Source organism: Rutidosis leptorrhynchoides, chromosome 9 (genome assembly GCF_046630445.1).
Source record: "Rutidosis leptorrhynchoides isolate AG116_Rl617_1_P2 chromosome 9, CSIRO_AGI_Rlap_v1, whole genome shotgun sequence".
NCBI lineage: Eukaryota > Viridiplantae > Streptophyta > Magnoliopsida > Asterales > Asteraceae > Rutidosis > Rutidosis leptorrhynchoides.
This window is the reverse complement of record NC_092341.1, coordinates 155,999,395-156,021,674: the sequence shown is the minus strand read 5'-3', so window position 1 is coordinate 156,021,674 and position 22,280 is coordinate 155,999,395. Positions and strand designations below refer to the sequence as shown.

Below are 22,280 nucleotides of genomic sequence, written 5' to 3'. Positions count from 1 at the left end.
TGAATCTCATACTCCGTTGTTAATCAGTGGCGAATAAAAGTTCTCAGAAAAATCCCAAACTTTCACAATAATTATCTTCATTTATTTCGGTCATTATGGTATAAAATTCAGTCATTAAATATTAAATAAAATTTAAATTAATTGTTCACTCCCAACCCTAAGTAAATTATGAAAAGTTTTAAAATTCGAGAAATGGTTCCTAAATATATTTTTAATAAGTATAAAATTTATAGAACTCATTTTCGTAACACCATTTATTTTAAAATCACAAATGTTCCTTTTTAACTTGTTTAATATCGATCAAATAACAATTGAGTGCTACAGACGATTACAAAATAAATTCGAAACCACAAAATATACATTTAATATATTTTATTTATATAGTTGTGTTTTTAAATAAAAAAAAAAAATCATAATATCATATTTTTATTTTATTTTATTTTACATAATTACATTTAATAACAACAACATATAGTATTTCAAATTATAGTTTTAAATTATTATTTATATATATACACACATATCTATTAACAAATAGTTGTTCGTGAATCGTCGAGAACAGTCGAAGGTCAATTGAATATATAGAATAATTCAAAATTTTGAGACGCAACATAATGGATTTTACTTATCATGTCAGAAGTATTACATCGTGTCGAGAGTTTGATTTAAAATTAGTCGAAATTTTCCGGGTCGTTACATATCACCTTACATTTTATGCTCTAGTACTTAATTTGATATGATTCATTTATGCGCCAACGTTTAATTTAACTTCTCAAACGTTCTAATTAACATATCTATAAATCAATTGAATCAATAAACAAGTGTTACTATCGATTACTTAACTTATCGATATTCATTTTCTAAGTTATCTATATTCCCCAATTTTACTTTTACATTAGATAATATGAAAGTTAAATAGTTTATTTTATCAAAAGTCACGAGGCAATTATTGTAAGGCATGTATTGGAAATCAACAGGTATTTCCACCAATCTGTCTAGCTCTCGCTACTTGACACTTTGTCCTTACTCGAAGATCACTTTACTATTTATTCCGAATACCGTTAAAAAGAACGGATTTCTTAAATCCTAGTGGACTTCATACAGAGACCCGCAATCTTAATCACAATACATCTGATAATTCAATCATTTGCTATTATCTTTTAATTTCTGTTGATAACCATATATTGAAACTAATACGTTTACGTAGAGTATTATTTATTAAATATTTTTGTTATCATTTTCAAGTCATATAATAATTTCATAACTTATTTTCATATCAAACAAACTGTTAAATATTTTATTAATATTTCTCAATTTAATAATCACACATATGTATATAATCATACATATCTATTTACACATAATTGTTCGTGAACCATCGAGAGCAGTCGAAGGGTAAATGAATATGTGAACACAGTTCAAAGTTTTTGAGACTTCAACATTACAGACTTTGCTTATCATGTCAAAATCATATAAAGATTAAGTTTAAATTTGGTCAGAAATTTCCGGGTCGTCACAAAAACACTACTTAAAAAGAATAACAATGTTAATATTGTGAAAAGATGGGTTAGAGTAGGAGTCTTTAGTGTTAATCATCTCGGACCCAACAAACATTGGGTACCAAAGTTATTGATTGATTAAATATAGGTTTGTCTCAATGGTGTTGTACAAAATGAAGAGTAAATAATTGATAGTGGATGTACAACACACATGACGGGCAACAAAGAGTTCTTCACAAAGTATATGGAGCACAATGGAGGTGATGTAATCTTTGGTGTCGATGTGAAAGGAAAAATTGTCAGTAAAAGTAACATTACTAATCAAAAGATTACACTTGATAATGTGTTACACATTAAAAATCTAAGTTTTAACTTGCTAAGTGTAGGAAGAATATGTGATAAAGGATATAACATGACATTTACTAAAAATTCCTCACACATAATAAAAGATGGTAAGAGTGTCATAAATGGAACTAGGAAGAAAGGTCTTTATACATGTAAATTAGATGATTTTAAATTTGTAGATATTTGTCTCACATCTATACATGATACTACTACCTTGTGGCATAGGAGACTAGGGCATGCTAACATGACACTAATTCATAACATATCTTCAAAAGACATAGTTAGAGACTTGCCTAAATTGAAATATGAAAGTCACTTTTGTGACGCATGCAAAGTAGGAAAACAAGTTCATGCAAGTCATAAACCTAAGAACTTTATCTCTACTAAAAGATGTCTAGAACTTTTACACATGGATTTATTTGGGCCATCGGTCGTTCAAAGTTATGGAGGAAATTTTTATACTTTAGTAATAGTAGATGATTTCTCAAGATATACTTGGACACTATTTCTAAAGCATAAGAATAGGGATGACACCCGCGGGTCACGGATGCGGATCCATTGGATCCATCGCCCGTACCCTCGGATTTTTTGTCAATCCGTCAACCCGCGGATCTTCATTATCGGATTTAATTTTGGATCCATCGCCCGTACCAGCGGATATCCGCGGGCTACGCATTTACCCGCGGATCTTTTTCATAAATTAGTACTACATTCGCATCTAATTTTTTTTTTTTAAGAAAGCTATAAATTTTATAAAGATAAACAATATTTACAACGTATGATGCGCATTACATACAAACAGGCCCTTAAATTACATTTAAGCTAATACTGGAAAATGAAGAATGCAGAAAAGACACTAAAACACGAGCCCGGCACATTTTAATGACTTAGCCAACCCCGGTTCTATTAGAAGATACACCAATATAATTTAAATTACTCAAAATACGTTATACTAGTAGTCTAGTACTACTTGCACGCATCAAACTACTGGAATTTAATAGTGATCGATCACCAAATTTCTATGTTATTGTTTGAAATTTTTTTAAAGTCAATGAATATTACAATAATGTAAGGATCCGCGGATATTTAACTGGTATATCCGCGGATTCTTCAAACGTGTGTATCGGATTCGCAGATCGGATTTTACCCGTGACGGATGTAATACATCCATCACCCGCCCGCGATCCGCTAGCGGGTACAAGAGTAAATCCATCACCCACCTGCGGGTAAAGTTTTTTGATTTTATCCGCCCATCACGGGTTTGGGTACCCGCGGATCTTGGATTTTTTAGATCCATTGCCATCCCTACATAAGAATGATGCATGTGAAAGATTTATAATTTTTGCTACTAAGATACAAAATTTGCTTGGTTGTACTATAGTAACAATAAGAACGGATCATGGTAGAGAATTTGATAATGAAGCTCAATTTGGAGTCTTTTATGATTTAAATGGTATTTCCCATAATTTCTCGCCTCCTCGCACACCTCAATCCAATGAGGTTGTTGAAAGGAAAAACCGAACTCTTCAAGAAATTAGTCGAACAATGCTAAATGAACAATCAATACCTCAAAAGTTTTGGAGTGAAGCCGTTGCCACCTCCACCTACATTCAAAATAGAGTCTTAATTAGACCATCAATGGATAAAACACCCTATGAAGTCTTGAATGGTAGAAAACCAACCGTAAGTCATCTTAGAGTATTCGAGTGCAAATGTTTTATCTTAAACAAAAAGGAATATCTTACAAAGTTTGAAGCTAAAGCTTATGAAGGAGTGTTCTTAGGATATTCGTTAGAAAGTAAGGCATATAGGGTTCTAAATAAATACACCAATGTCATAGAAGAATCCCTAGACGTCACATTCAATGAAACTCCTCCTCCACCTAAGACTAAACCTTTAGAGGATGATGATGTGATAGAACAAGATGCTATAGAAATAATGCCAACTCAAATCGAATCAAATGACACAAATGAGGATGGATCTCATTTAAAACCAAGTAAGGAAAACTTAGCATCCTCGATCGATCTTAAACATGTTAAGGATCATCCCATAGATCAAGTCATAGGAGACATCAATACTAGAACCACTAGGTCACAAGCATTCAACCTAATTGCCAATTACGCCTTCATCTCTCAAATAGAACCAAAAAATATTAAGGAAGCCCTATTAGATGAAAGTTGGGTAGAAGCAATGCAAGAAAATTAAATCAATTCCAAAGGAGTGATGTATGGGATTTAGTTCCTTTACCTAGTGAGAACAATATCTTAGGTACCAAATGGGTTTATAGAAACAAACTAGATGAAGATGGCAATGTAGTTAGAAACAAAGCTAGATTAGTAGCACAAGGATATAGCCAACAAGATGGAATTGATTATGATGAAACATTTGCTCCCGTTGCTAGGCTATAGTCAATAAGAATAATTCTTGCATATGCATGTGCCAATAACTTCAAACTTTATCAAATGGATGTTAAAAGTGCATTTCTAAATGGTGTCATAAATAAAGAAGTATATGTGTCACAACCTCCGGGGTTTGAAGATTTCGAAAAACCATATCATGTTTTTAAACTTAAAAAGGCTCTTTATGGACTTAAACAAGCTCCTAGAGCATGGTATGAAAGACTTAGAACCTTTTTAATAAGTCATGGTTATGAAATAGGAAAAATTGATAATACACTCTTTATTAAAAGGCATGAAAAGGATTTAGTTATAGTTCAAATATATGTTGATGATATTGTATTTGGGTCTACTAACAAATCTCTTAGCAATAAGTTTTCTAAGCTAATGCATGATGAGTTTGAAATGAGCATGATGGGTGAACTCAAGTTCTTTCTCGGACTTCAAATCAAGCAACTAGAAGATGGAACGTTCATCAATCAACAAAAATACATTCATGAAATGATCAAAAACTTCGGAATGGAGAACTCAAAACCAATGGCGACTCCTATGGCAACAAATGTGAAACTTACTTTGGAAGGAGAAGGAGAACCATTCGATAGTACTAAATATAGGAGAATGATTGGATCCCTTCTATATTTAACGGTAAGTCGGCCCGACATCATGTTTAGTGTGTGCTTATGTGCAAGATTTCAAGAAAATCCAAAGACATCACATGTAGAGGCTGTCAAAAGGTACTTTAGATACTTAAAGGAGACAATGCATCTTGGGTTATGGTATCCAAAATTCACCGGGGTTGATATTATGTGCTTTGCGGATTTCAATCACAAAGGATCAATGATTGATAGAAAGAGCACAAGTGGAGTATGCGCGTTCGTGGGGCTTTGCTTAACATCATGGTACTCAAAGAAGCAAACGTCCATTGCATTGTCTACCACCGAAGCCAAGTATGTGGCTATGGGAAGAGCATGCGCACAAGTGTTGTAGATGAAGCAAACCTTCCTTGATTATGGTATCATCTCATCCGAAATACCAATATGTTGTGATAACAAAAGCGCTATAGACCTATCTAAAAATCAAATATTACACTCTAGGACTAAACACATAGACATTAGGCACCACTTCCTTCGTGAAAACATAGCTGACATATTTACTAAGCCCCTTAAAAAGGAGATTTTTAACTTGCTTAGGAAGGGGTTGGGAATGATGGAACATACTTCGTAAAATCTGCAGCAGATCACGCACGGTCGAACAACGGTCGACCGTGTTGGCAGCCGCCTGACATCTGACATTTTTCTTTGTCTTTTATGTACTCTCTTAAATATCCAAACAACTTTTCCACCAACCACATCTCTCCTTTGAACCCCAACCACTGGATTTCTAGATTTGCTTTTGTCCTATATTCAAGTACTCTCCAAAAAGTGGTCCAAACTCTTTCAATTTTCTTCAAGGTAAGCATCAAAAATTCACTTTCAATTTTACTAGATTGATTATATTATAGTCTTTCCAAACTAATAGGAACACTTGTTTCTTGCATGATTTCCTTAAATATATGAGTAAAATTGTTCTAAAAGGCATTTCTTATCAAATGTGTCATAATAGTGATTTCTTGCATAAAAACTCATATATGTTTCAAGCTTTTAAACTCACTCATGCACACACATATGTTTGAACAAATCATTATGATACTTGTGAATCTCATGACTAGTATCCATTCTTGACAAACATAAAGTAAAATGATGAAACTTGTCTAAATTTTCAAAAAGAGAATAGCACAATTTAATTTTAAATTTATGTTTTCAAAATGAGTCTAGACAAGGACTAATCTACACATGTTTAGCATATAGTTTTTCAAAATTATATAAACTTGATTATTTTGCTAAAATTGTGGCTTTTCTTGGAAATGACCAACACGAGAAATCAACGTATCACGAACAATAGGCAACATATGGAGACTAGAACACTTCATGAAGAGCGTATTGTTCATCATACCTAATTTCCTGAACTAACTCAACTTTTCACCCAAAAAAATTGCTTCTCATTCCTTAAGCTTGATGAAGTCATTTACCCAACGTTAATTAGGGAATTTTATGCTCACCTTGATGTTTCATTTAATGACCCCGATCACAACATGAAAAATGTTTCAAATCCCCCCTAGAAACTATTTGCATCCTCAATTTGACTCAAAACGTCCAAACAATTTCGAATTTCTCTATGATCAGCTCGTTTGACTTTTTGAAAAATATACTTTGACTCGTAAATTTGAAATCAATACAAGGAATTGGAATATCAAATTTGACAGACAGATTGAGTAAATGAATCCTAACAAAACTACATTTTTGGATTTACAAATTAGTTTGAATTCAAGGTTTTTAGAAGATTTTGGCACGTACAGAGTATATGGTCGTGTTTTTATTTTTCTGTTAAATTTAACAGTTAAAAGCTGTTATATGTGATTTGTAATTGGTATGGAAGGTGAATACTCACATGAATTTGTCAAAAAACAGAAGAAATCAGTTGTCTTATAGCAAAAATGGATTCGACAAAGGGAATCGTTCGTACGAGAAATAAAAAATTAAAAATAAAAGTTGAAGTCGACTTTTGGTTTGTATTGCAATGGAATCAACAACTTTAAACTGATTCAGAAAGTCAGATAGGGATTTGTAACCAATCTTGGAGTCCTCTTCGTTTGATTTTTAACTAATAAATATTAATAATAATAAATATATTAATATTAATAATAATACCACTAATAATAATAATAATAATAACTAATTATAATGATATTAATTATAAAATTAATAATAATAATAATAATATTGTTAATGATAATGATAATGATAATAAATTGTATTTATTTTGATGATAACTATAGAAATAATGATTTTTAATGATAATGGTAATAATAATAATAATAATAATAATAATAATAATAATAATAATAATAATAATAATAATAATAATAATAATAATAATAATAATAATAATAATAATAATAATAATAATAATAATAATAATAGAAATAATAAATGATCAAAATAATTAATAAAAATTATACACATAATAAAACTAGAAGTAACATCAAAATAATATTATTAATAATAAGAATAATGTTTAAAGTAATGAAAATGACAATTTTTAGTAATCATAATAGTAACTAAAATTATAAATTTTACTACTATATATAATACTAATATCGATAAAGATAACATTGAGATTAGTAATTAAATGTATATATATATATATATATATATATATATATATATATATATATATTAATAATACTGATAATAATAATAATGAATGTAATAACATTAATATAATAACTTATACTTTTACTTGTAGTTTAATACATTACTATTACATATTACTAATTATGTAATACTTAATAACTATATGGTATATATAATATTTATATCTTTTATATATATTCAAATATATATATCGTAATAATTATTTATAAAAATCATATATATTAATATAAATAACATTAGTATGGATATTAATGTTGAAAGTATTAACAATATTATAATAACAATTATATCTAAACTTGTAATTATATTTTAATATATTACCATTTATTAATTATATCATTTTTACTAAATATGTAATATATTGAATCTTTAATTTATATATTACAATATATATATAATATTACTTATGTATAGAATTCATATATATGTATATCTTCATTTTAATAACAACTTAATTATTCTATATTTTATTTTACACATTAAATTTATAATGATTATTTCCACTACTTACATTTATGTTTATATTTATATTTATTTACAAAGAATTGTTTCGTGAATCGTCGGGACTGGTCGAAGGGTAAATGATCAGTTCAAAATTTTAAAGATTCTGTTTAATAGACTTTTCTTATCGTATCGAAACCATATAAAGATCAAGTTTAAATTTGGTCGGAAATTCCCGGGTCGTCACAGTACCTACCCGTTAAAGAAATTTCGTCCCGAAATTTGAGTGAGGTCGTCATGGCTAACGATAAAAATTTTTTCATGACGAATATGAGCTGATAAATAGAGTTTTATCATTATTGACTAATATAGATAAAATGATTTAATTTTTCGAAGAGTACGAGTGAAGCTATCACAAAATAGTGAAATGAATAAATGCAGGTTCGTCTTAACCAGTGACGTAGTCACGGTTGATTTCTGAAATTCAAGGGATTTAGAGAATATTTTCGTAATAAGATTTGGGTCTTCGGTAATTAGGGACATTAAGATCCTCTTTGGTTAAATGCGCTAATCTGTTTCGATTGCTCTGTCGGATATTTCCCTATAAATCAGCCCCTTTCCTTTCCTTTACATTTTGGAGTTCCATCTTTTTGTTTTCTCTTCCTGACTTTAAGTCAAGCAAGTAATGGTCCAGAATTCATAGGTATGAAGTTTCAAATGATCATAATATACTATGTAGGAAGGAAGGGTAATAGCACGATTTGATTTGTCAAATTACCAGAATTCATGGAAAAGATAGAAATATCAAGAAATTATGTTCTTGATATGTTTAGAGATTAGATAAAATGTATGAGTTGTGTAACATGGTACATGATGACGTTATGATATGTGAATCATCACGTTCCATTAGAAACTCAGCATGACTTACTGTAATATAATCACGTTGATCAAGTGTCATTATATTATACTAACTCATGCTTCAATTTCCAACACTACTTCAATAACATTCATATTTTAGATTCGAATTTTTCAGAATTTAGAAACTAAAGCAGTTTCCTTTCTGATGTAACACTGATATCGCGAAGAGATAAATGATTTCAGATAAGAATAGTTATGAAAATATCTTCAGAAATATTGAGGATATTTATAATAAAATATATGATGATATCTTAGAATTTCTAATATCGATGAATGATGAAGAAGATTTGTCCGCAAGAGTTTAGAGTCAGAAGCAAGGTATTCGTTAATGACTTCAGCAGGTACTGAATCATTTGGATTCTTTGAGGGCAGGTTTAGTCTTTGTGATTTGTCCACAGCCTCCTTCATGATTTGCTCAATCCGTTTTCCAGTTCTAACTTTTCTGAGCTTTGCCAACATACTATTCTCTATCATCAAACTTCTGACTGTTAAAATCGTTTACAGTTTCTGTTCATTCAGCTTTTAGAATATTCAGAGTATTGGTTCATAACCTGAGTGCTTTTCAGAATATCAAAATGGAAGATCATAATTCTAAGAGATAAATGTTATATGTATACATATAACTGTTGATGTAGGAATGTCGCGAGATTCAAAATACTGATTACTAATTCCCGGTAATTGGTATGGTAATTCTCGTTATAAGATGCCGATGAGTTCATGATAAGACTTCAATAGATAAATTGTGACGATCGATCCAAATCCATATGGACGAACACGTCATTCATTGATTTCATTGCGAGGTATTTTACCTCTATATGATACGTTTTGTAAACATTGCATTCTTTTGAAAAGGCACACCATAAATGAATATTTAAATCAAAGGTTTTCGACATTTGATGATTTCTACATATAGACAATCACCGTATATAATAGTTTACAATAGTACTTCCGTTGACAATGCAGTCAAAATAAGGTACATGATGATGAATTGGTGAATGCAACGTTTTCTTGAAAAATATGCCATATAAGACTCCATGCACATAGCTTGTCTATCATATAAGCAAATAGCGGAAGACTTCTAGGGAACCTGAGAATAAACATGCTAACAAGTGTCAACACAAAGGTTGGTGAGTTCATAGTTTGTATGTTTCGCATAATCTGTATATAAAGATGGATCACAAGATTTCAGTTGTTTCATCCAGAAATGTTTATCAAAATATTCTACGAAATTGAGCACCCTGGTAAATAAACTTAACGTATATATAATTTGTACCCTTTGTATAATCATCTTAAAAATACACGCAAACCAACGTGTACGCTTCTCAAATAGCATACGTCCGTTAAAAGGCTAGTGCTCTAGCTCGGACGGGGATGTCAAGCCCTATGGATCCATATACTACTACTCGCGCCCACCAGTTCTTATAACTGGCAGTTAACAGTTACCAAAGCTAAGGAATTTTTGGTTCAAACTCAGTGTAGAATTTAGTATGTACTTGTATCCATTGCGTTTAAAATAAAGTGCATGTATTCTCAGCCCAAAAATATATATTGCAAAAGCAATTAAAAAGGGATCAATGAAACTCACGCATATAAATCTAGTATTTTCAGTATTTATAAACAGTCGCATGCATTCTCAGCCCAAAAATATATCGAGTAAAAGGGATCATATGAAATCACCTTAGCAGCACATACAGTTGTTCATCGTAATGTGACCGAAACTCGGTATATCAAAGAATCGTAGATCTCAACCTAGAGAACATATGTTGGTCAATAAATGTCTATCAAGCTAGGTCAGGTCATAGTGTATCACAATCCTAATGCTCGAGATCGACATACAAAAGTTATCCAAAGTCGTTTCAAAAAGTCAATTTTGACAATAGTTTAGCAAAATGAGACGTGCCTTATATAAAGATTCATTTACTCGGTTGGTAATATTTAAAAATTCACTTTATCAATCTCGTAAACAAGTTGTTTAAATCTTAATTGTAGATTCAAAAGCAATTTCAATTAACGTCAATCATAATTCAGTTGATCATATCTTTTAATCCGTTCATCGAAACTATTCGGTGTCTAAATGAAAAGTTATCGATTTTTCGCCCGCTTTCCAAAAACATGTATATCATATACCTTTTACCAGTAATATATGGATTTAATTCGTGATTCATTATAAACTGTTTAACGACGAAATTTAGCATACAAGCATGTATAAATATATATACTCGAGTACTAGACATGGATACAATATTAATATATAATAGATAAAATATAAGTACTTACGTATTAATATTGAGATTCAATATTGTAGGAAAGTACATAGACGTAACGGAGATGATAAACACTAGGTTTGATTCATAAATATATCCCCGAACATTACCCATAACCTCCTTGGCAATAACCCATAATTTCCTTAGCTCTATCCCGCTCGTAAAACTCATTTTTAAAAGTGACATGCTCATAACCTCGTCGTAATATTTTATGTATAATATTACTAAAAATATTAAGATTAATAATAATATAATAATAATATAATAATAATATAATAATAATAATAATAATAATAATAAGAATAATAATAATATAATAATAATAATAATAATAATAATATTTTAAATAAAATAAATACGGAGTAATAAGTGTGTAAACTGAGCAAAAACGAATTCAATCGCATGGGTTTTATGCCTATTTTCCATGCGATCGCATGGCCCCAAAATCCAGCTCACTTTTTTTTGTATTTTTGTTTGTCGACATAATAATTAATAATATATATACTATATTTAATTTATATAATTAATTATATATTATATTAAATTCACATGCATAGTTAACTTGTAATTTTTGTTCCGATAAGTCATACGTTGTTACGCGACTTATGTCCCGGTTCTGGTTTTTCGAGTGTCCCTTCGTACGCTGAGAAAACTTGTAATTTTCATTCTGGGACACGTACCTTTGTCAAAATATAGCCTTAAATTATTCCTAAATTATACCACCCAAAGTATATCTTAAACTTTCTAGTATTTTGGTCATTTACTTCTATAAATCATTGTCTCGTTATTTATTAATATAATAGTATTTATCAAACGTTTCATAACCAAGTTAATATCTATTCTCAATATTTATGAACACGTTTTAAAATAGTATCGCAAGTTATTCATAAAATAAATTCTTAACAGTTAATATTTCTTATTATTGTATGTGTCCAAATTACGTTATTTAAACAAATAATTCACCATTTATTCCGAATACCGTTAAAATGAATGATTTCTCAAATCAACGTGGACCTCTCAACAGAGACACGTAATAATATCATAATTCTTAAGAGACTCAGTAAATATCTTTTACTTGAATCGTTTAGCATAATCTTTTAACTCTGTAGTTAAATATATCAATCAGATAATCAAACCAATAAGTTTAATGCACAGTATCATATCCTCAACACTTTGTTACATTTTCAAGTTATAGTATATGTATCTATATATAATTGTTCGCGTTTCGTTGAGAACAATCGAAGGTTAATTGATGATGAAGTGCGAGGTGTATATAAAATAGCTTATATTTTACTAGGAAAATACTATTAAATACGATACAATTTTACACAAGATATTTATTTATTTATAGAATGGATATACTTAAACCTTGCTACAACACTTATAGGCAGTGTACCTAATCGTACAGTAGTGTAGTTTTTAGTAAGTCCGGTTCGTTCCACAGGGAAATCTTTGAACAAAGCTCAACGCTATATTAGTTTACTTTTATAAAAATACAAATGTATATATAGGTAATATTATTATTATAAAGGGGGGGGGGGGTTTTACCGTTTAATGACCGGTTTGTCGATTTTAAAACTTTAGTCGCAGTTAAAACCTAATGTAAAATATAAAATAAATACAAGACTTAAATTAAAGCGTAAAGTAAATAACGATAATGAAATTGCGAATAATAAAATTGCGATAATTAAAAAGTACGATAATTAAAAGTGCGATTAAATAAAATAACAATAAATAAAAGTGCGATAATTAGAAGTGCAATTAAATATAAAATAAAGGAAATTAAATATGAAATAAAAGAATTATGCTTATTTAAACTTCCGTAATCATGATGTTTGACGTGTTGATTTTAGTTTTATGCCCATGGGTTAATTGTCCTTTGTCCTGGATTATTCAATATGTCCGTCTGGTTTTTGTCCATAACAGTCCATCAGTCATAAATATAAATTGCAAGTGTCCTTGTCAAATTATTATTATACCCGAAGATAAATATTCCAACTAATTGGGGATTCGAATTGTAACAAGGTTTTAATACTTTGTTTAATGAGTACACCAGGTTATCGACTGCGTGTAAACCAAGGTTTTACTACTTTGTTAACAATTACACCAATTACCCTTGAATGTAATTTCACCCCTGTTTTAATTATTCTAGTGGCTATTAATCCATTCCCGTGTCCGGTTAAATGAACGATTATTCGTACAAATAAATACCCCGCCCATCGTGTCCGATCGAGTGTATATGGTAATTTATAGGGACGCCCAATTGTAAATCTTTATATTAACATTAACAAACTTTCATTTAGTTAAACAAATATAAAGCCCATTAATAGCCCATAGTCTAGTTTCCACAAGTGTCGTTCTTTTGTCCAAACCCCAATTATGGTACAAAGCCCAATTACCCAATTTTAGTAATTAGCCCAACATCATGATTACTTCGTTTTAAATAAGCATAATAATAACTTAGCTACGAGACATTAATATAAAAAGGTTGAACATAACTTACAATGATTAAAAAGTAGCGTAGCGTTACACGGACAGAATTTCGACTTACACCCTTACAACATTCGCTAACATACCCTTATTATTAGAATTATAATTAAAATTAAAATATAAATTATAAATATAAATATATTACGTATATATTGAGAGAGAGATTGAGAAATAAGATGTTAAATTCGATCAGAATTCGGTTGGCTTTATAGCCAGAAGTGAAATTTGGGGCTCCGCGACTCGCGGCAAAATGGCCTTAAAACTCCGCGAGTCGCGGAGAGGTATTTACAGTTCACACCCTTGGAGTTTCTGGCTGCCGACGGTTTTTAATATATATATATAATATATATATAATTAATATAATTAATTATATATTATATTATATTTATATACATAGTTAACTTGTAATTTTTAGTCCGTTGCGTCGAGCGTTAAGAGTTGACTCTGGTCCCGGTTCCGGATTTTCGAACGTCCTCGCGTACAATTTAATATCTTGTACTTTGCGTTTTGAATCTTGTACTCTTGTGATTTTGAGACGTTTCTTATCAATAATTGGAACCTTTTTGATTGTCTTTTGTTCTTTTGAGCTTTTTGGTCGTTTGCGTCTTCAAATCGTCGAATCTGTCTTTTGTCTTCACCTTTTATTATTTAAACGAATATCACTTGTAAATAGAACAATTGCAACTAAAAGCTTGTCTTTCTTGAGGAATAATGCTATGAAATATATGTTCGTTTTTAGCATTATCAAATATTCCCACACTTGAGCGTTGCTTGTCCTCAAGCAATATTGTCTTGAAATACTAGAATCACTTCTTTATTCTTCACACTTTGTACATCAGTGATTTCTATACGGCGGTATAAACAATGGTAGTAACGATATGGTTTACTGTCCCACATGACTATAAAAATTTAGATCCATTAAGGAAATTGGATCTTTATGAAAACATTTGATCCTTTGAAAATTAATTCTAGTTTTTTTTTTTTTTACCCTAGATAAGTTTTCCGGAATAACCCTTTACCGGTGTTTGCAAAATATTTGTGGGTTTGGTGGGTTTCAGATTTAAAAATTTTAGCTCAAAACTTGAGGTTTTGCGTCACCCACTTGCTAACCTTGTATTTGGAAAGCAACACGTCCAGTTTACTTGTTCCGTATATTACCTTTCGGCAAACTACCGTCCGGTTGTAAAGGAAAGCGTTGAACAAGCAACTGTTAAGGCAATGTCCCGTGACATGCTTTTGATTATGGTCTATAACGTGTCGGACGCAATTACTATCCTTGGTAGGAGCAATAGTAAAGCTCACCCTTATAATTTTTTCGGTCTGGCACAAGGTCCTGTCTTTGACCATGCTATGCAACCACCGTTCTTACGGTTGACACCCGATTTAGTTCAGGTGACCTAATGAATTCCAGGTGAATTCCTAGGATTTTACGTTCAATGGTAATGAACGCATTGAAAATAGGGTTTTCAGAAAACAAATCGGTTTGTATTTTTGATCAAAATATTTTCTCGTTTAAGCTCGAGTTTAGATATCATCGAATTCCATGAGTTTGAATTCTCAATCTTTAAGGTCAATCTCTAGGATTGAGTAATATCAGTCTTGAAAGCTGATTTTTAATCTTTAAGGAGATTATCCTTTCTGGGGATCTGATTCATTAGTCTTATCCAGCTAATTTGCACGGTGCCTCCCCATTGTACGAGATAAATCCTTCTCATGGTTAGGATAAATCTGACCACTTGGCGACCCTGTTTGATGCTGAGGTCCGTGGATTTCCTGCTGATTTTAGTGATGACTTTTCTAGATTTTTCGTCAACCTATAGCTGGTCTGGACGACAACTTCATGACCTAAATCAAGAAGCGCGTGTCTTTTTCGGAAGACTTTACTTCCTTTTAATGATGGAATTGATTCATCGTGTAGATCCATCTCTTCTTTTCTTTCATCGGGTAAAACAGTTTAGTTTAGTCTAAAGCAAAAGTATTTTCAGTTATTTGTTACAAATATATGTGACATATGTTTAAAATAACTTGGTAAATTTTCCCACACTTGGCTTTTTATTTTTCTTTTTATCGTCCTCTATTCCATTTTAAATGAATTTTGACGTTTTAGTTTGTTTCTCAATTTATGTCCTTTTTGAGGTAACAATAATTTCGGTGTTAAAACCTAGTTTTATCGTTCATAAATATGTATAAACATGATTTTGAATTCATTTAATTGAAAATTTTGAAAAATTTTACTAGAATTGGGTAGTCAGTATATAAGACCAGGGCTGTTCTTTATTATCAGAGAGCACTAGATTCTAATACAACTACTGCTTTACTAGTATTTTTAATGGTAACCAAGTGTTTAATATAAAAATTTTAAAATCCGAAAGAATTTAACCCCTTCCCACACTTAAGATCTTGCAATGCCCTCATTTGCAAGAAATCGGTAACAATTTAAATTATTGAGGGTGATTTGTGTGAAAATGATTAAATTTTTACCAAAGTTTCCAAATATATTGGCGTTTGTTTGCTGAATGATAAATGGTGCACGTCATTTGTTCATTCCGTCTTGTTGTTATTTCACATACATTTTGCATCATTGTCGTCAAAATTACTTGCTTTTGCTGAACTTAATGCCAGTCTTTGAAAATGCGTTGTTTTACCCTGTTGTGTACATAAGATAAACTGCAAACATATATACATATTTTTGAAGTTTGGTTTATTACCCCACATTCAAAAATTATTAAAATCTAAGAATAAAAGTTAGATAATTATAAAAATGATTACAATATTAACAAAAATATTAAATGTATCAATAATTACAAATTACAAAATAATAAAAAATAATAAATAAACTAAGGATGATATTGGTACCAATAGGGGTTCCACGCATAACCATAAGTGCTATAGAATGCTTCGGCAGGGTCATACGTAGGATATGGTGGCTGCATCTCTATCGACCAAGGAGGGAAGACGGGTTTCGGTGTAGGAATATAGTTTCTACCTATATGTTGGCAATGCGCTATGATCTGGTTCTGATGAACTTGCCAATCTTCAAATGCTCTCTGTCTAGCATTTTCGTATTCCTGAGAAGCTATAAACCTATGCATTTCTTGCATCTCATTCCCCCCTCCTACATTACCTTGTTCCTGGTTTCTCTCTACCTGTGGATGTCTACCATTGTATCGTACTGCGGCGTTATTTCGCCGCTTCAAAACTTTAGCACCATGGTATACATTTAAACCTATAGTGTCGCGGGGTTCCGGCTCTTCTACCAATAATCCCCCCCGACTTATATCCACACCGAGATATTCACCAATCAAAGTAATAAAAATACCACCTCCTATTATGCTATGTGGACGCATCCCTCGAACCATAGCTGATAAATAATAACCCACACAATATGGTATACTTACAGCGCTGTGTGGGTCTCGAATACACATATGGTAAAACAAATCTTGTTCATTTACCTTTTCTTTGTTTTTACCCCTTTGTGTAATCGAATTAGCTAAAAACCTATGTATTACTCTTAATTCGGCTCTATCTATATCCAAATAAGAGTAGTTTCCCCCTTTAAAACGGTGATGGCTTGTCATTTGACTCCACACACCGTGTGTATCAAAATTTTCATCTATTTTCCTACCGTTTAGTATCAATCCTCTACAATCGGCAGACGCTAACTCCTCAGGCGTATATATACGTAAAGCCTGAGCCATGTCCAGTAAAGACATGTGGCGCATCGAACCGCCTAACAAAAATCTAATAAAAGAACGATCGGTTAAACTAGCTACCCGATCATTCAACTCTATACTACATAACAACTCTTCACACCATACTTTATATACAGGTCTGCGTATGGTGAATAAACATATCCAGTCATTAAAAGAAGAATTACCATACCTCTGTACCAGTAATTCCCTAATTGGCCCGGCCAATTCTACAGCTTCCAAGGGTCCCCATTCTATGACCCTCGGTACCTCAACAACCTTAGAGTGAAGAGTATGCAAACCCCGTTGATATTTTGGATAATCTATCCAAAGTCTGTCAAATCGCAGGTTCGGGTGCAACTGTTCCAAGTGCATATCTGAAAAGGTCATGACTGGATGAGGTACATCCTGCTTGTAGTAGTTATCTACCTCCTGTTGTTCCAAGTTCTCAGCAGGAGCATGACGGGCTTGGGATGAAGATTCACCCCTTTCATTCTGCAAAACACATCAAACACAAATTTTGTGCATCCAAATATGCATTAGTGTCAGCAAAATCATCAATCAAAATAATTACAATGACATTATCAATTTACATCAAACTTAAGCTTATTTTCACATTTTTATCAAATCTACACTTTTTCAAATAAGCATATACGAAAATTTTCGCCAAGTTCATAAACATTCAACTCAAATAACATGTCAAAATAATCATTACTAGCAAATAAACAAGTCTCAAATGGCATTATCTTTCAAAAATCAAGTTCATGAATTTTGGACTTGAAAAAGTCCACTTTAATTCTCAAAATCATGTTTAGGCTCAAAGTTTGGATCATTTAACTACCTAGACATGTTACACTACTCAATTTAGCAACAATTCATGACAAAAATCGGCCATAACCTGTTTATATCAAAAAGCCCCAAATTGCTCAAGAACACAAACCCTAGATTATTCAAAATTTGAAGTTTAAGGCTTCTAATCATGTTAAACAGCATCAATCTAGGTTATACAAGCATAATACATAAACAATTTAAGTCTAATTACACTAAAAAGCATCAAAATCAAATTGGGAAAAAATAGCTCAAGAACACTAAAATTCGAATTAAATGGTGTTTAGGTGTAGAAATTTACCGTTTTTCTTGAGTAGTTCTTAGATATCATCCTTCTCAACATGATTTTAGCAAAAAATTTGGTGATTAACGGTTAAAAATTGAGATTTTTGGGGGTTACTTTCGCAGTATTTTGGGGTCTTTTTTCGCAGTATTTGGGTGTTTATGTGTGTGGGTGAGTGAACTGATCGTGCAGCTGGTTATATTTTTTTTCTGTAATTTTGTCCCTCCGCGAGTCGCGGAGGTTTTGCCCTGCAAACTCCGCGAGTCGCGGAGTTTACCCTTCTTTTTTTTTTTTTTTTTTTTTTTTTTTTTTTTTTTTATAATCTTTAACTTATAACACAATTAAGAAATTAATTTTAAAATTTTGTTTCCCTTGTTATTTAGGACGAGGTCGTTTCGGATCGATGTCCTAGTCCGTCCCTCGACAAAATTTTAAAATTTGTCTTTTTTTTGTAGCGATTGTTTTAAAAGCTAAGATTTTTGGGTTTTTTAATGTTTTTGGCATACTTTAAATCAACAAGATTAAAAATATTGATAATAAAAGTTCTCGTCCCTCCCTCGGGTAAAGCAATTTCGGTTCAAAGACCTAGTCTTCAACTTACGACGAATTTTAAAAATCATATTCTTAACTTAATGAGATAAAGTAAATTTTTGTTTTTAAATTCACACAACATAAATATAAAATTCAAAATTAAAATTAAAAATTCACACCAAACTCAAAATTTAAAATGCATAAAATTAAAATTCATATTTTAAAAATTAAAAATTCACACCAAACTTAATTTAAAAATTCATATTATAAATTCACACCAAACTTATATTAATTTTTCAAATATTTACAATTTTAAAAATATTGTTTTTACAAAGTTTACAATATTAATTTAAGATTTAAATATTAATTTTTTTTTTTTTTTTTTTTTTTAAAAAAACATGGTAAAAATAAAATTGAAAATCTTTTTGTCTTTTTATCCCACTTTAATCAATCAAATATTATCAAAAATATGCGCCCCTCTTTTCGGTAAAGTAATTTCGGTTCCAAGACCTAATTTAACTCATGACGAATTTTTGAAATATTTTGGTTTGATTGTTTAAAGATATTTATACCTTAAGAATAAACGTTAAATTTCGCAGTGATGTAATAAATTTTTGAACGATATCAATAATTTCGGTCGCCAAACCTAATTTTATTTAATACCAATTTAATACTTTTTAGCGAACAAATTAGCGTTTATTATCAAAAGGTTAAAAATATAAATAAAAATAAAAACTGTACAGACATACCTGTGAAATAGATTTCTTAGTTATATGATCTATTATATTCATAAGATAGTCGGTTTAATTGGTCTTCCATGGCTGCATAGGCGTAACCTCGAGCATTCATTGTCTTTTCTTCTAAACATATGAACGGTCCGTCTCTGCATAAAGTAACAAATTCGGTATTTGAATAGGTTTGATTATTTGAACATTTACCTCCATGTGACCATTTTCCGCATTTGTGACATTTTTCTAGGTGTCGTGCTCTTCTTTTTGCTGCGGATTTTGATTTTCCTTTACCAAATTGTAACTTATTATCTTCGCATCTGGATCCTTTTCTAACTCCGTCCATTCTTTCTCTGATTACTGATACTATTTCACTTGGTAGTATGTCATTATTACGTTTAGTGATCAAAGCGTGTAGCATTAGACCATGGTTTAGTTCACAGGCAGTCTTCATTTTGTAAAAACCTAAAAAAATAAAAATTCAGAATGGGGGGAGAAGACTAGTTCTTTAGGGTCTGCTAGGGAAAGACCATACGTGTTCCATTTTCGAGAACTACACGAAAACAGACAATCTAACTCTAACAGAAATACATATTTATCCTTTAAAGACTTGATTCTCCCCACACTTAGTTAGCTGTGGTATTGAAATTGTGATTAACTTCGTTGTCGACTTCCATCGGACCATGTATGTAATGTTTAACTCTGTGACCATTAACTTTAAATTCAATCCCATTTGAATTTATTAATTCTATCGTTCCGTATGGGAAAACTCTTTTGACTATGAATGGTCCAGACCATCTTGATTTCAATTTTCCAGGAAATAGCTTGAATCGTGAATTGAAAAGAAGAACTCTGTCTCCTTCTTTGAATTCTTTTGAACTTCTGATTCTTTTATCATGCCATTTCTTCGTTCTTTCTTTATAGATTAACGAATTTTCGTATGCTTCATGTCTTAATTCTTCTAATTCGTTTAGTTGACTTAATCGTAGACGTCCGGCTTCATGTAAATCAAGATTACATGTCTTCAAAGCCCAAAATGCTTTGTGTTCAATTTCTACTGGAAGATGACACGCTTTTCCATAAACAAGTCTAAAAGGTGTGGTTCCAATTGGAGTTTTGTAGGCTGTTCTAAAAGCCCAGAGTGCATCCTCCAATTTAATGGACCATTCCTTCGGATTTGATCCTACGGTTTTCTCTAGAATACGTTTTAAAGCTCGGTTGGTATTTTCAACTTGTCCACTTGTTTGTGGATGATATGCAGTGGAGATTTTATGAGTTACTCCATATCTTTTAAGAACTTTCTCAAGTTGATTATTACAGAAATGAGTACCCCGATCACTTATTAAAGCTTTCGGTGTTCCAAACCTTGCAAAAAGACGTTTTAAAAAGTTGACTACAACTCGTGCATCGTTAGTTGGGAGAGCTTGTGCTTCCGCCCATTTAGATACATAATCAATGGCTACGAGTATATATAGATTATTATGAGATTTTGGAAATGGACCCATAAAGTCAATACCCCAAATGTCAAATACTTCACATACTTGGATGACATTTTGTGGCATTTCATCACGTTGACTTATTCTTCCGGCCCTTTGACATGCATCACAGGATTTGCAAAGAAGGTGTGCGTCTTTGTAAATTGTAGGCCAATAGAATCCAGCTTCATAAACTTTTCTTGCTGTTAGTTGAGGCCCATAATGCCCTCCTGTTGGTCCTGTGTGACAATGGTTTAAAATTTTACTAGCTTCATCTCCAAATACACATCGGCGTATTATTCCATCGGGACAACTTTTAAACAGATGTGGATCTTCCCAGAAATAGTGTTTTATATCACTGAAGAATTTCTTTCGTCTTTGGTACGATAATCCTTTTTCAAGGAATCCACAAACTAAGTAGTTTGCATAGTCTGCAAACCATGGGATTTCTTTATAATCTATCTTCAATAGATATTCATCAGGAAAGTTGTCTTGTATGGCCGATTCATTCAAAACTTCTAATTCGGGATTTTCAAGACGAGAAAGATGATCAGCGGCGAGATTTTCTGCTCCTCTTTTATCTCGGATTTCAATATCAAACTCTTGTAAGAGTAAGATCCAACGGATTAATCTTGGTTTAGCATCTTGTTTTGAAAATAGGTATTTAAGAGCAGAATGGTCGGTATAGACCACCGTTTTTGCTAGAACGAGATATGATCGAAATTTGTCAAAAGCAAAGACAATAGCAAGGAGTTCTTTTTCAGTAGTTGTATAGTTCGTTTGTGCTCCTTGTAATGTCTTACTAGCATAATATATAGGTTGAAATCGTTTTTCAATCCTTTGTCCTAAAACGGCTCCCATTGCAAAATCACTTGCATCGCACATTAGTTCAAATGGTAGATTCCAATTTGGTGTTATCATGATTGGTGCATTAGTGAGTTTTTCTTTAAGAATATTAAAAGATTTGATACATTCATCTGAAAAGATGAATGGCGCATCTTTTTCTAGGAGTTTATTCATAGGAGTGGCAATTTTAGAAAAATCTTTTATGAAACGTCGGTAAAAACCGGCATGCCCTAGAAAACTCCTAACTCCTCTAACATTGGTGGGATGTGGAAGTTTAGCAATTACATCTACTT

The 22,280-nt window shown here is 31.5% G+C and overlaps 1 protein-coding gene across 1 annotated transcript; it reads left to right on the top strand.

Annotated features, from left to right (window-relative positions):
- The first annotated feature begins 4,777 nt into the window (after nt 1-4,777).
- On the top strand, nt 4,778-5,227 carry LOC139868427 (uncharacterized mitochondrial protein AtMg00810-like). Its single transcript, XM_071856759.1, has one exon. The coding sequence runs from the start codon at nt 4,778-4,780 to the stop codon at nt 5,225-5,227; it is 450 nt and encodes a 149-aa protein (XP_071712860.1).
- The last annotated feature ends 17,053 nt before the right edge of the window (nt 5,228-22,280 follow it).